Source organism: Podarcis cretensis (genome assembly GCF_951804945.1).
Source record: "Podarcis cretensis genome assembly, chromosome: 8".
Classification (NCBI taxonomy): domain Eukaryota; kingdom Metazoa; phylum Chordata; class Lepidosauria; order Squamata; family Lacertidae; genus Podarcis; species Podarcis cretensis.
The window spans coordinates 51,421,551-51,436,055 of NC_137177.1; the positions used below are offsets into that span (position 1 = coordinate 51,421,551).

General features: G+C 47.6%; 1 protein-coding gene across 1 annotated transcript in view; it reads right to left on the bottom strand.

Moving 5' to 3' along the window:
- Positions 1–4,277: 4,277 nt before the first annotated feature.
- The window catches only part of SLC7A5 (solute carrier family 7 member 5), a 48,689-nt gene continuing 38,461 nt past the window's right edge, over positions 4,278–14,505 (bottom strand). Inside the window, exons 5-10 of the mRNA XM_079988846.1 lie at positions 14,138–14,261; positions 13,083–13,186; positions 12,347–12,443; positions 8,922–9,071; positions 7,728–7,905; positions 4,278–5,184 (exon numbers count right to left, since the gene is read on the bottom strand). Of these exons, the coding sequence (XP_079844972.1) occupies positions 5,129–5,184; positions 7,728–7,905; positions 8,922–9,071; positions 12,347–12,443; positions 13,083–13,186; positions 14,138–14,261 (709 nt within the window). The 3' untranslated portion in view covers positions 4,278–5,128. The remainder of the gene's footprint in view (positions 5,185–7,727; positions 7,906–8,921; positions 9,072–12,346; positions 12,444–13,082; positions 13,187–14,137; positions 14,262–14,505) is intronic.

Here is a 14,505-nt window from a genome sequence, read left to right on the forward strand (position 1 = left end):
TGAACTGCACTAAAACTAGCACTTTTTCTCAAATCTAAATTTCTAGGGAAGCATGAGGAGAAGTAAGAAAACCACAAAAGCATGCTAGTCTGCCTGCAACTTAACAACCTCAGACCTGGCTCCCCTGCATTCTTGGTTTTACACTACATCTTGCTCTCAAAACCAACTTTTCAACAAGGTGCTTGTATTAGGCTCTTGCCCCAGTAGTTAGCAGCGTTCATCCAATATATACTTACGATAAACATGCCACAGGTCACAATAAACACTGTAAAAAGGTGACCTGTTCTCCGAAAAGGGTGATCATCCACAGGGCCCTTCATATCTTGTACAATACATGACTTGCCCTGTTCATAAAAAGTAACTTCAGCGTCAACTTACTTCCTTGAAGTTTGTATTTTGGGGGCAGGGGGATGCAAGCAGTTTTGCAGCACAAAGCTCTGAAGACAGACGACGTGTTTGGTACACAGCCACTCATAGAGCTCTAAAAACCATTCACAGCAGTCATGAAGACTTAGAAATGTATCCCTTGGTAATATTCTGAGCCCTCCAGTTATTTGCCTGCCATTCTTGGCACCACAACAGACGACAAAGTCAACCCTCAATTGTCTGCCTGTTCTGCTTTTACAAAACTACTTTGCCTATTTGGAAAGAACAGTTGTCTCATTTCAACAACACATACATGTTAACAACAAACAGCAACTGCATTATTCTGATACATGTCTGAAAGGAGAACAACAGGGAAGTTAAGGCCAACTTTTGTGTTGACAGGGTGGGGTGTTCGTTAGGCACTTTTCCCACGGAACCCAACTCTCAAAAAAGATAAAGACACAAATATGCCTAAGACTTCTGACAATACAAACATCTTGGTTACCTCTACTTTGGGCCACAAGAGGTAGCTGACCCCAAAGAATTATGGGAGCTCTAAGCTTGTTTGTTGGGGACGTGGGTGGCGCTGTGGGTTAAACCACAGAGCCTAGGACTTGCTGATCAGAAGGTTGGCGGTTTGAATCCCCACGATGGGGTGAGCTCCCGTTGCTTGGTCCCTACTCCTGCCAACCTAGCAGTTCGAAAGCAAGTCAAAATGCAAGTAGATAAATAGGGACCGCTCCGGCGGGAAGGTAAACGGCGTTTCCGTGTGCTGCTCTGGTTCGCCAGAAGCGGCTTAGTCGTGCTGGCCATATGACCAGGAAGCTGTACGCCGGCTCCCTCGGCCAGTAAAGCGAGATGAGCGCCGCAACCCCAGAGTTGCGACTGGACCTAATGGTCAGGGGTCCCTTTACCTTTTTAAGCTTGTTTGTTAAAGGTTTGAGAGTTGTTAGGAGACCATGATTGCCCTCACAGGGCTACAATTCCCAGCAGGGGGATCTACTATGAAACAAATGAAGCTTAAGCTTCAAGGCCCCTCATCATGGAGGGGCCCCAGAAGCAACTTTGTTCCATGTTGCTTCAGTTTGAGTCGAACAACTCAAACTGATTGTTTTGTTATTGTATATATTTTAAGAATCCCAAATTTTGAGAGTCAGGAGCACAGATGTTGAAACGGTGTGGTGATCTGTCATGGAATAACTCTACTGAAGAAGAGAACAGGGGCTACCCAGACTTTATTGCTGGTTGCGAAGGGACCCCCATAACAGGTCAAACTTCAGGGCCCCCAAAATGTAGGCTTGCCACTGATTCTCAGAGTGGATAAATACTCGACCCCTCTTTACACAGCTCTGGGAGAGGGGTCTCTTAACAAATCTCAGCACCCACAACAAACTGCAGCTCCCAGAATTCTTTGGCAGAAGCCACAGCTGCTTAAAGCGGTATCATGGTATTTTAAACATATGGTGTGAATGTGGCCCCACAAGAGGCAGCATCTATGCTCCCTTCACTCTCCCACAAAGATGGTGCCTGTTTTGACGTATACATGTACCACTTAAAGCAGAAGAGGCTAACCTGCGGCCCTTCCAGCATTGCTGGACTAGGACTCCCATCACTCCTGAACCCCTGGGCCTTGCTAGCTGCTGGTGGGAGTTGGAAGCCTGACCTCTGAAGGGCCACAAGCCTCCCACATCTTCAAAACAATAAGTTGATCATATGCAAACTTAATTAATAGCTTCAGACTAATTTGATCAACCAATTAATATGTATTTTAATTAGGTGACACCTGGGGGGAGGGGAGATTTCTGCGATGCAAAAACAGGGTCCCCTAACTCATGTTCTCCAGGATTAGGATAACATCATTATTAAAAACAGTTAACTGAACATGCATATCATTAATTACTCTAAATGCTTGGTCCTCCTCTAAAAGGTCCCCTTGCACAAAGTGGGTAACCAACAGCAAAACCTGCAGCTTTAGCAGCACTGATACTGGTACATTGTGTCTTGGACATTGTAAATGCCACTATAAAAAGGCAGGCATTTTATTCCTCTTTATGGTGGGCCAAAACCATAAAGCAAGTCTCATCCAAGAGAAGTAATACATTCTTCCTTTTGGTTTCCCATGGAAAGACTTGATTGTTGCCCCCCCCCCTCCCCTTGCCTGCTGGTTTAGCTAAGAAAATACAGATTCTCAGCAAAACATTTGCACGGCTCCCCTGCTGGCTTAATATGCCTCTTGGATAGCACAAAGTGCTGGGATCACGAGCAGGACAACTGTGCTCATGCCATGCTTGTGGACTCCCCATGTGGGCATCTGATTGGCCACTGTAAGAAGAGGAGGCGTCTATGTTCCCCCTCCACTGCTGGAGGCAGTATATGCCTCTGAATCCCAGTTGCTGGGAATCGCAAGAGGGGCGAGAGCAGCAGTGCTGTTGCACCCAGGTCCCACTTGCAGGCTTCCCATTGGGGCATCTGGTTGGCCATAGTGAAAACAGGATGCTAGACTAGGTGGGCCCCCTTTGGCCTGATCCAGCAGCTAGGCTCTCCTTAAGTCTGTTTGCACTATGAAAGCATGGGGAGGGGAGGGATAATATCTGCTTCAATTGGTGTTAACATTCATGACTCAAATGAATCAATGCAGGAGACTGTAATTTCATGAAAGGAAACTTTGCCAACAGGAGTTGTGGTCCAACAACACCTGGAGGGCACAGGACTGGGCTACGGTTGCTGTCAAAGCATTCCTGGTAACCCCTCCAAACGATGAATTTCTCAGGGTTCATTTTGGAGTGTGAAAGGCTCAACACTGGTTGAGGCCAGCTCATATATAGGCAGCCCGACAGAAAACACAACTGCCATGCCTGAGGTGGAAGGCCTACACCTACAATGCACCCCACTCAGTAGCTGTGCAGTTAAACGGCCCTTTGAAAAGGACAACCCCAACCCTCAAACACCACCACTTTTTTAGGGTTGCCAGTGTGGTGCCCTCTGAATGATGCTGGACTCAACATCTCTCTCCATTGGCTTTGCTGCCTGGGGCTGATAAGAGCTGGAGTCTAACCAAAGCTGGAAGGCAGCTACCCCTGTTGTAAAACATTTGCTACACTCCTCCTATGCCTCAAAAATTGTGTCTCTCAGCTGGACCATAACACTGACCTAGTGTGACTGAACTACTTCCTGTGTTGGCGGATGCTGGAAATTCTGTGGGGCTGGAAGGCGGGACTTCCAGGGGTCAAGTTTAATTCCCAAAGCTTAGCACAGGGAGAGAGGAGAAAACCTTTAAATAAAAATAAGAGGGCTTGCCAGAACAACAGAAGCAAAACATTAACATTGAAATGTACACAAGCAGGTCCCCCTTGCCTGCTTGGTCCCCTAAGACGTGAAGTCATAAGACCACTGCCAGGGGGCAGGGGATGAGATGGCAGCAGACACTCCAAGCTTGACCAGTTACAAAGCCTCCACACAGGCTGAACTAGAGCCAGGCACACAAAACTGCTACAGGCTGCAGCTGCCTACCCACAGCTTCTGCTGTTTGCAAACTTTTGTTCCAAGTCTTCCAGGTTTGGCATCACACGGAACTGTCATTCCTACCCCTTCCCCCTACCAGCCCCAAGAGCAAATGGATGTCAGTGGAGCCTATGACACTCTGTGCAGAAAGAGAAAGCGTCAGGGATTGGCGTAACCGTCGGTGCAGCCAGAAGTCGCCGATTGATCCTGCAGAAGATACCGGGTGAAGGCTAATCATGGAGAGCAAGCTGGATTTCTCCTGTAGCCACCAAAGCTGGCAGCATTTCAATTCTGGCCACAGAGATCGCTGTGCCACATCATCATGGATTCAGAGGCCCCGGAGGGAGCTTTTAGCTTGGGTGCCCAAGAGGTGTCAACTTAAGAGCCGCCTGGAAGGAACGTCGCAAGGGTGACCATATACAAAATGTTTATTGCAAGTCAAATACAAAGCGGAACTACATGGGAATCTTAAAAGGGAAAAAGGGGAGAAAAATAAAAAGCAGATCCCTAAAAAAAATTATTAACAACAATAATAATTAAAAAAAAAAAAAGAAGTCCATGTTGGGGCAGCCAAGTCTTTTTGCGAGTGGAATTAAGTTGATATCTGTGCAAGTCCACAATTTCAGCGTCACAGTTTTCCTTGTTTTTGCCTGTGTGCGTGTCCATCTGTTTTAAGGAGTGTAAAGCTCGGGGTGGGAGGGACACAGACATTTTTTGCGCCCCAGGAAAACCCTCCTCCGGCAAGAGAATCAGTTGCATTGGATTCTTTGTCCTTTCTGGACATGTGGAGGGGCAGTTGTGGGCCTGCTGGTGATTCTTGGCAACTCTCGTTTTCCTTCTGCAAAGGAACTCAGGGTGGAGAAACTTAGGCTGCTAATGAAAGAGAGGACCAAGCAAAGGACAGACCGAAGAGTCCAGCCCACAGCTGCACATGTAAACATTGCCATCCTGTTGGCTTCCCTGTTGGTGGGTCTACTGAGGCCTCTTGAGGTTCCCAGCAGAAGCTTCTCTTCCTGGATTAAATTTGCACCTGGGACTCTTTGCCTCCTGCCTCTGGTCAGCTGCCTGGCTTGGGGGGGGAGGGAGGGAGGGAGGAAGGAGGGGAGGGGAGGGCCATGCAGGCAGCAGGGGTCTAGGGACTTGTCACTGTCAGGCCCCTGGCTTCGAGGTTTGCTTTCTTGTTGAACGAAGAGTCCGACGTACTCGTGGTTTTCAAAATAATATTGTGCGTTGATTTGGACCGAATGCCTTTCCTCTAGTTTTAAGATTCCTGTGGGACAACCTCCATCAGCTTCTGGCACAGGACTGTCGTGGAATCTGTTTTGAGGTAGGGTTGGGGGTGGGGATGGACAAAAAACAAAAATGACCAAGCTGCATTGCGAAATGCTTGGAAACCGTAAACACTGAAGGGCGTTTTAAGGACACTCTAACAAATCGTCGTTCTGCTTAGAATCAGCAGGAGTGTGTGGCTCTCTCAAATGTGCACCTGTCCCCTGCCTGATGCACAGTCTAGGTGTCAGTGTGCAGACAAAACCACAATAGGTTTGCTTGGTTGTAAGTGGCTTTGGGTTGCCTTGGACAAGATAAAGCAACCAGAAACATCATCATCATTATTATCATTATAATCATCATCAATAATAATAATAATAATAATAATAATAATAATAATAATAATAAAATGTGAAAGGTGGTTTGAGCATTAGATCATGGTGAGTGGTGTGTATGCTCACACCACTTTTGCCTCTGTCGAACAGGGCTTGGAAGTATTTTCCCCCCAGAAATCCTGTTCATCCAGAGCACCTGTTCATCCAGAGGGACAAAAGAGAAACATAGCTGCACCCTGAAGAGTATGAAGCCTCTCTCAAAATGTTCCCCATTCAACTTCTGCCTGCTTCCAGCAAAAGGGCTGGACACTTGGCTTGCACCAACACTTTCTGGCTACAAGGACATTTTCTTGGGCGGGAAGGTGATAAACAACACAAGGCAGTAAGAGCATTAGCTTTGAATTAAGAGACTTGCAAGATATTCCTTCCATCCGCCCTGGAATATTCCATATGCCTCCCCCCTCCCTGGCCACCCCGCTATTCTCTGGAAGGAAGGAAGGCCTGCAGTGCAGGACTCAATTAATATGCTGATTTGTCACCAAACAGCTTTAAAAATTGGCTTCTCTAAGAGCAGCGACGGATACTTGGAAGAGGAAGAAAGTGTGTGTGTGTAAAGGGAGAAAGAATCCGAGAGAGGAACCACGGAAAAGCTCTTGCGTTCTCCACCCGAAAGTGCAGCATTAAACCCTTGGCGCTTCTGCTACTCTGCATTTCTAGGTCAGCCTGTTTGTTGTTGTCGTCTCGAGCACCCGGAGAGACAGATGGTGGTGTTTAGTTACATGGACACCATCCAGTGAGACTTCTCATGATTCAGCTGTTCAAACAGAACTTTGTTTCTGGGGCTGAAAAAGAAGGAGAGCAGGCCAGGAGCACCAAATGGCCCCCAACACTTGCTCTGTGGAGTGGACATATACAAGCTGGCTGCCCTCAAGTTGTTGTTGTTGTTTGATATATTCTTATATCCCACCTTTCTCTCAACTTGGAATTCAAGATGGCTTGCAGCATTTTTAAAACAACTTCATAAAATGCAAAATAGTGAAGATAAACTAGTTAAAAGCAATAGCTAAAAGACAACAAAGCACTTTTAGAACCAGCATGAAAATATTGATTGCCCAGTGGTCAAAATCATTTGCACCTAGTTTTCAAAGGCCCGTCTGAATAGGAAGGTCTTAGCCTGACGGGAAAGTTAACAAGGAGAGAGACAGACCAACAGGGAAGTCGGAGAAGAGAGAGCTAAGAGAACTGGGACTGGGAGCTGATTTAAGTTGCATTTTAGTTGTGTGAAATAAACCAGATCTTAGGCTTTTCTGCTTATAGGAACAGAGGAAGCTGCCCTCTGTCAAGGCAGACCATTGGTCCACCAAGCTCAAGACCAGGCTCTCTGGGATTTCAATCAGAAGAGGTTTTCCCTGCTCAGCCTGGAGAGACCAGGGACTGAACTGGGGATATTTGGCAGGCAAAGGATGTGGTTGGAGAGTATTCTGCACACCCATGGCACCACCAAGCAAGCACAGGCTCTGGAAATGTGTAAGCATAAGGGAATTTTCTCAGCTGGCATGATGCAATCTACCTGCAGAGTTCAGGCTTCCTGGTTACAAAGACTGGGGTGGGGTTGAGTGTGTGTGGAGGGTTAGGGTTGGAGGATGCAAAGAGGCAATGTAGCAGAAATACTAGTTCCTAGAACCTAGAATTTGAGCTGCCCCCACAAAACCTGACTGGTCCTTCTCAGTCAGACAGAAAAAAAATGTGCCTGGGGGTAGTATGTCTGTGTTCTTCTTGGTGCTGCTTGGATAAATGCATGAATCTAACCTTCGGAACATTTTGTAAGTAAAGCATTTTAAACTTACTTAACAGTGTGTTGTCTGTTCATTGCAAGAGGAATAGAAAGAGGGGAGCACTTTGCAAGCTGACTGAACAGGATATGCAAAAGGTTTAAAGGTTTACATTTCTATTGCTGCTTGACTTTGTGAATTCAAACTCTGCTACTAGTGACTCTCTCCTGCTGGAGAGTGAGTTTAGTCCCACACTTTGAAACCAGGCATCCAGCTGATTCTTTTGTTATTTATCCCACACAAGTGGGTCAAAAGATAATATATTTTTCTTCCCATACTTTTAACAATTTATTGAAAGGGGATTAACCCCCCCAATCAATTTAATACCATTATGCTGAGATCAAGAGTACGGATTACTGTTCTCGCACCCATTCCTAACCCGCACAATGCCGCCATCACCCTGCAAGCCAGGAAAGGGACTCACATATGAGCTGGAGAAGCCACTTTGGTTTGTTTTTCCACCAGACCCCAAAGTAGTAAACGGGGACCCCGCTGAGAATGATGGCAAAGCCAATGCCACACTCCTTTGGGGTCATCCAGAAAGAGACGACAATCAGGAATATGCAGGCCAGGATGAAGAAGACGGGCAAAATGAGGTTCACCTGTACATGGGAAAGGGCCGGGGGGAAGGGACACAAAAGAGCAGCAAAATCAGACAATTTCTATACTCAAAGAAAAAAACCCTATTGGCCTGGATTAACCACTCACTGCTTCAGTTTTGTTTAATTCAATTAAAAACCTTTCTAGACCACTTGGAGATCAAGGTGGCACATGGAGTGTCCCCGTCCCCCCACCACAACAACCCTGTGAGGTTGGCAGGCTGAGAGGCAGTGACCGGCCCAAGGTCCAATCCAGTGAGCTTCATGGGCAATTGAGGATCTGAACCGTGGTCTCCCAAATCAAACACTCTTAACTACCACACCACACTGGCTCCCACACTTCCCCCATTTTACAACCCCCAAGAAGTCCATTTAAAAAATAAGGCTAATTTATTATACGCTAGCATAACAAGAGAGCTTCTCTCCACTTTAACTTAAAATTTCTGGTACGTGCTTAAATCCCTTCCAGAAGATTGAGGCAAATCTGCAGGGACCTTTGAAGCAGAAACACAAGCAAGGGAAGATCAGCCTGTCCTCAGCTGAATGTAAAAGCCCTCTTGCAGCTCACTACTTGGTTCTGGCCTTGAAGTAATGGCCCAGCTATGCCTTTTCCCTCCTCCCCAACTTGCCTCGAGTTCCTTTTTCAGTCTGTAAATCTGAGGGTGAAGCTTCTCACTTTTTAATTGATATGAGTCAGTTTAAGAAACAATAACTGACTGAAAAGCAAGATGAAATTATAGTAAATCAATAAACAGAGCCCACAAAAAAGAGCCCCGCTGGATCAATCCAATGACCCGTCTAGTCCAGCATCCTGTTCTCACAGCGGCCAACCAGATGCCTGTGGGAAACTTGAAAGTGGGACCTGAGCACAACATCAGAAGTCTGCCCAGCTGCGATTCCCAGCACCTGCCTCTGACCGTGGAGGCAGAGCATGGCCATCGTGGCTGGCAGCCATTGACAGCCTTATCCCCCATGATAACTCCCACTCTTCTGCTGCCGCCACCACATCCCTCTCTCACCCTTATAGGCCTCTCCAGCTCTGGCTTCTTGTATCTCAACCACAACATGCCGATGATAGCCAGGGCCACGCAGAGCCAGTTGAAGAAGCTGAAGAAGTTGATGACCGAGAATATGTCGTTGGAGAAGGCGTAGAGCAAAGTCATGATGCACTGCAGATTTGGAAGGGGGGAGCGGGGAGAGGAGAGGAAACAGATCGATAAAATTCAGGAGTGACCCAAATGACAATCATTGCCTTTTAATGCCTGCCCTCCCTTGCAAAAATGAGAATTAATGGAGGACATGGTAGCGCAGGTGATTTTGTCATCTGAACGGCAGCCACTAGAAAACACATGTGGCTCTTGAACTTGAGAGTTTTAAACCTTTGAAACGTGTGCAGTGGAGGTAGGCATAGAACCAGCAGACAGAAGCAGGAAATTCAGAGTGCAAGCTCAAACAAGCAAGGCGGCTAGTCCTTCTCAGTTTCCCCCAAAACTTAAAAAAACAAACAAACCTACGACGCCCCTCAGTTCTCCATTAAATGGAAACCGCTCTCTGGAACAACTTACCAAACCTCAGCCAGGGGTCTACACTCTGATCTCTCGAGCAAAAGATTTGCTCAACACAGTAGTGGCGAGTTGGTCCCCCTCCAGATGTTGCTAGATTGTAGGTCCATCTCACACACACCTCCGCAACCATGAAACATACTGGCTGCTAGGGTGGATGGGGCTTGGAATTCACAGACCCTCCAAGTGTCCGTATTTCCCAGGGACAGTCCCGGATTTACAAAAGCCGTCCCAGCTTCTGATTTGATCCCAGAATGTCCTGCTTTTCCTTAGGATGTTCTGATTTTCATCGGAGAAATGTTGGAGAGTATGGAGTTATCCGACCACCATCTGAAGGCAGCCCTGTTTTGGGAAGGGTTTTTTAATGTTTAATGTTTTATTATGTTTTTATATGTGTTGGAAGCTGCCAAGAGTGGTTGAGGCAACCCAGTCAAATGGGTGGGGTATTATTATTATTATTATTATTATTATTATTATTATTATTATTGACGCCCCTATTTTCATCAGAGAAATGTTGGAGGGTATGAGCCCAGTGACATCCACAGAGCTACAGATGTTTCCTATCCATGGCTTAATCCCCCCCACACCCTTCCTGAGTGGTCAGTGGGAAGCCATCTCTGATGGACCAGAGTGTCACCCTCTCCGAAAATTGCCGCAGCCTTCTGCACTGTCAGGGGAAAGTGAATTCTATCTAGATACGCCCGCCCACCCCCCGCCCTGGTCAAAACTGAGTGCATTTCAGTAAGGTGATCCAATCCAGTGTCCGTGACTGCTGTCCACACCACGCTCCCCACTGCCAGGCCAAATCCACTGGTGTTGATGACAATGCACTGCTGTTCTCAAGAGAAGCAGCTGGCTTAAGCTGGGTGAGAACAGCTTTGCTGTCCTTGTCACCACAGGCTCTGGCATGAGGATCCTGGCACACTTTCAGCCTGTGCCGCAGGGAGTTCTTCGAGCAGCAAGAGGCAGCCAGGAATGCTGCAGAGTGCCCCCCCCCCGCCAAAGCTGGGACCTCTCTTATGCTTTCTCTCTCTCTCTCTCTCTCTCTCTCTCTCTCTCTCTCTCTCTCAAAGAGAGTGAGGCAGCTGTCCGTGTTGCCTCCCCGGCTCCAAAACTGCCTTATCCACTGCTGCGTCCCCCAAAGCTATAAAGAACAGTCCATGAGGAAACGAGAATGCAAGAGCAGCCCTGCTCCATCTGACCAAAGGTTCATCTATCATAGCACCCGGCTTCTCTAGGTGGAAGCTGGCAAGTGGGGGACAAAGCCATCCCTCTCTGACAGACTTCTGCTGCTGCTGCTGCTGCTGCTGCTCCCCAGCAGCTGGTATTCTGTGACAAAACCTCCAGCTAGAGAGGCAATGTGGCAGAGCATCTGTCTTGCAACCAGAGGGTTCCGGGTTCAATCCCTGGCATCTTCAGGTAGGGTTGGGGGAGACTCCTGCCTGAAATCCTGGAGAGACACTGATATCAGATGCCCTTTTAAAATGTGTTGGGGGGGGGGGAGGGATGGTTGGGTTGCTCTTGTTTTTGTTTTTATTACATATTTTGTGTTTTTATATTGTGATTTTATGCTGTGAACCTCTGAGATCTGCAGGTATAGGGTGGTATATATATTTAAATAATAGTAGCAGTAGTGGTAATAATAACAATAACAACAACAACAACCACCACCAAACAGAGCAAGATGGACCAAATATGAGTTGGTATAAGGAAGCTTCCTATGTTCCTAAAGAAGCAGCATATTTAGCCATAATGGCAGATAGCCACTGCCCATGAATTTGCTCAATCCACTTTTAAAAGTCATCTCAAAATTCCTGCAGGAGTGAACAAGCCCCAAACATTTTGGGGAAGCTGCTCTAACCCTCCTGATCGTTTTGGATGAACCTTTCTCCAGCTTCACAATGTCCTGCCCCCAGCCCCAGATGGGGCAAGCAGGACTACAGGCCACTAGCCCAAAGTGCCACAGTTTTAAATCAGGGCAGATCTTCCCCTGCTTTGAGAGACCCAAGTGATGCAGCTGTAATAAGCTGACTGAGAAGGTGGGCTGGAAGCAAGCAAGGATAGAGGCAGCCTTGGCTAGTTGGATATGTTCAAAAGGTGCTGCTGCTTGGGCACTGCAAACGAAAGGCACACCAATTCAAAAGCAAAACGTAGGCAGTCTTTTGCAAATGGCATCAGCCTTCAGCTGTAGCCTGGGGTTCAAAGGGCGATGCCAGCAAGACTAACTCTTCTTAAACCATCTCCGAATGACACGGTTGCTTCTCAATTCTGGACGGAGGTCACTGCCTGTATAAACTTGGTCCTGAGAACAGATTGAAAATCCACCGACAAAACAGCATTGCTGCTGTTTAGGGAACTCTATTCCAAGGGCAGTGGAACTGGTTTGTAAGTCATGGCCCGCAAGTTGCCAAACCTATCATTTTACATCACTGGAAGAGTAAACACCATCACAACAATCCAGCAGCAGACAGCAGAGCTGTCCTCACTCGCCAAACATAGCGATGTATCATTGGGAACAGAAATTGGATGCTTACCAAGCTGCAAGGAAAGCCGACAGCTAACTCTCTGCCTAATGAATGTAGAAGATATTTTGATTATAATACACGCCCCCTCCAAACTGAAACTTGAATGAGCAGAACTGTTGAAGGTGGACCCACCCCCTCCTGACACCACCAGCCATTTTGTTGTAATGGTCGTGCCAACAGAACTATCTTTTTTAAAAAATAAAAAATCCACTTAAGAAAGTAAGATGTAGCCACTGATATCCCTCTCCTCTCTGAATTTGTCTAATCCTCTTGTAAAGCCATCTAGGTTTGGGGTCATCACTGCCTATAGCACCTCTCAAATGGAAAGGATCGAGGTTTCCCTGTGGGCATCCTTACTGTGAAGACGAGTGAAGGCACCGGCGTGAGGAGCCTGGGATGGATCATAGACAGAACAGAAGGCAGGTGTCCCTCACGAGCACCAACGAAGAACAGCCTAAGAGAGAAAGGAAAGAACAACACTGCGGTTAATTCACACTGCCTGAAATTACTTTAAGAGGGCCGTGCAGCTAGAAGGAGCTCCTTGGTGAGGTTTGGGGAGCCAAATTACTGTGCCTCAGAGGATTCTGTCTGGAGTTGCACCAGTTTCATACAGACAAGGAGGAAGCTAATCCTCCATGCCTCTGTCCGCTGCAGAGTGTGAAAGGGAAGGGCCACTCTGAGATATTCTCCAATGGGATTGAGGGGATGTAGGTCAGGGGCAGAACACTTGCCTGGCATGCAGAATGCTCCCAGTTCAATCCCCGGCATCTCCAGCTACAAATGAGGTGATGGGGAAAGACCCTGCTCTGCCTGAGACCCCAGGAGGCCACTGCCATCAAGAGATCACAGTGCTGGACGCTAGATAAACAAGTCTGACCTGATACAAGGCACAGCCAATAAATACAGGAGAAGTGTGGAAGGTATTCCACAACAAAAAATGGAATACATGAGGCAAGTTGTTCTCCTGAAAGATCCTGGAGAAGTATTAATGGGATTGCCTGCTTTTCATTCGGTCCCTGCATCAAGCTCCCATTTCCGCCCTCCAGCCACCACAGGAGATTCTCCCACTCCACCAGAAGAGCAAGACACATACCTGGATGAAGTAAAGAGCGACCCATTGACTGAGCCAAAGCACGACAGGCCAACAAAGACGGGGATGATCCAAGCCATGACGCCCAGGTGATAGTTCCCAAAATCCTATGAGCAAACAAGAAGGAGGAAAGAAGAGGAGTGTCAGAGGTTTGCCCAGGAGATGCCAACAGATGAGCATGTGAAGAAGCGGGAAGGTGACAGTGCCCAGGTGGAGTAAACTGGATTTGCAAGATCATGTGATTCACAGACCGACTTGAACCCAGGAGACCCTCAGCCCAGTGAGGCACACAGGGGGGCTGGTTCTCTTCTTCCTGCCAACTGAAAATTGATCTCTCTCGCAGGGTCATGGCGCTGGCAATCATTAAGAACAAGGAGCAAGTTACCTGTCACATTTCCCCCCTTCCCCTTCCTTCTAGGGGACTCAGGAGAACAGGTGTGGTTCTTTCACGCTGCCTTCCGTTTTAGCACCAACAACCAGCCTGTGAGATCAGGAAGGCTGAGAGACAGAGGCTTCCCCTACAGGGGCTTTATGCGCCAGCTCCCATTTGACCCAAGGTCTCCCCAACCCTCTAGCCAGGGTACCATCACGCTGGCTGCATAAATCAGTAGCAGCTGCATGCTCTAAGTGTTTAAAATGACAAGCGACAAAACAACAGCTGGCCTCAAAAGAAAAAGGGGGAAAAAAGGAGAGGACATTTCACGTCAATACTGACACAGCACTTCCCCCTGTGAGGTGTCACTTTGGAAACTGATCACGAGACCACACAGGCTCTGATTTGCTCTTATAGCCAGTGGTGGTGGTTTCTCAGACAGATGCATATCCTCGGCTACCGTTCCACTTATCCGTGCTCATCGTCATGTGAGCCTCGATGGCATCCTCCAACGCAGAGGGGGTGGCAGCGGGGAAAGATCAGCGTTGGCTGAATGGCAAAGATGGAACTCCAAGATAGCACGAGGCGGCCAGGTCCAGAATGCACACAGAGAAATGTCAAAAAGCCAGAGAAGCGAGCTAGCTAAAAGAGCAGCCATTTCCGGGTGAGTCACTCCATATTTTACCACAGCAACGGCTTCCGACGCCAACATCTGATCCACAGACAGCGTTGTGAAGTAAGCCAGGTTGGTCAAGACGTAAACCAAGGTGACGATGGGCAGGGAGATGATGATGGCCAGAGGCAGGTTTCTGAGGGGAAACGTTGGGAGAGGGTTAGAGTGTTTTGCAAGCGGTTCTAAGATCACCTCTGGGGGATGGCCCAGGGCACCAATGATGCACGTCACAACTGCAGCATTAGCAGAAGGGACATTATTCTTTAGTCATGCACACACGTTGGATCACCAAGTTACAACGGAGGGGGAAAACTGAATATAGCAGCAGAGCCCCACCACGTTTAGGATTAAGAGGCCATACGCAAGACAGCAGAAAATCC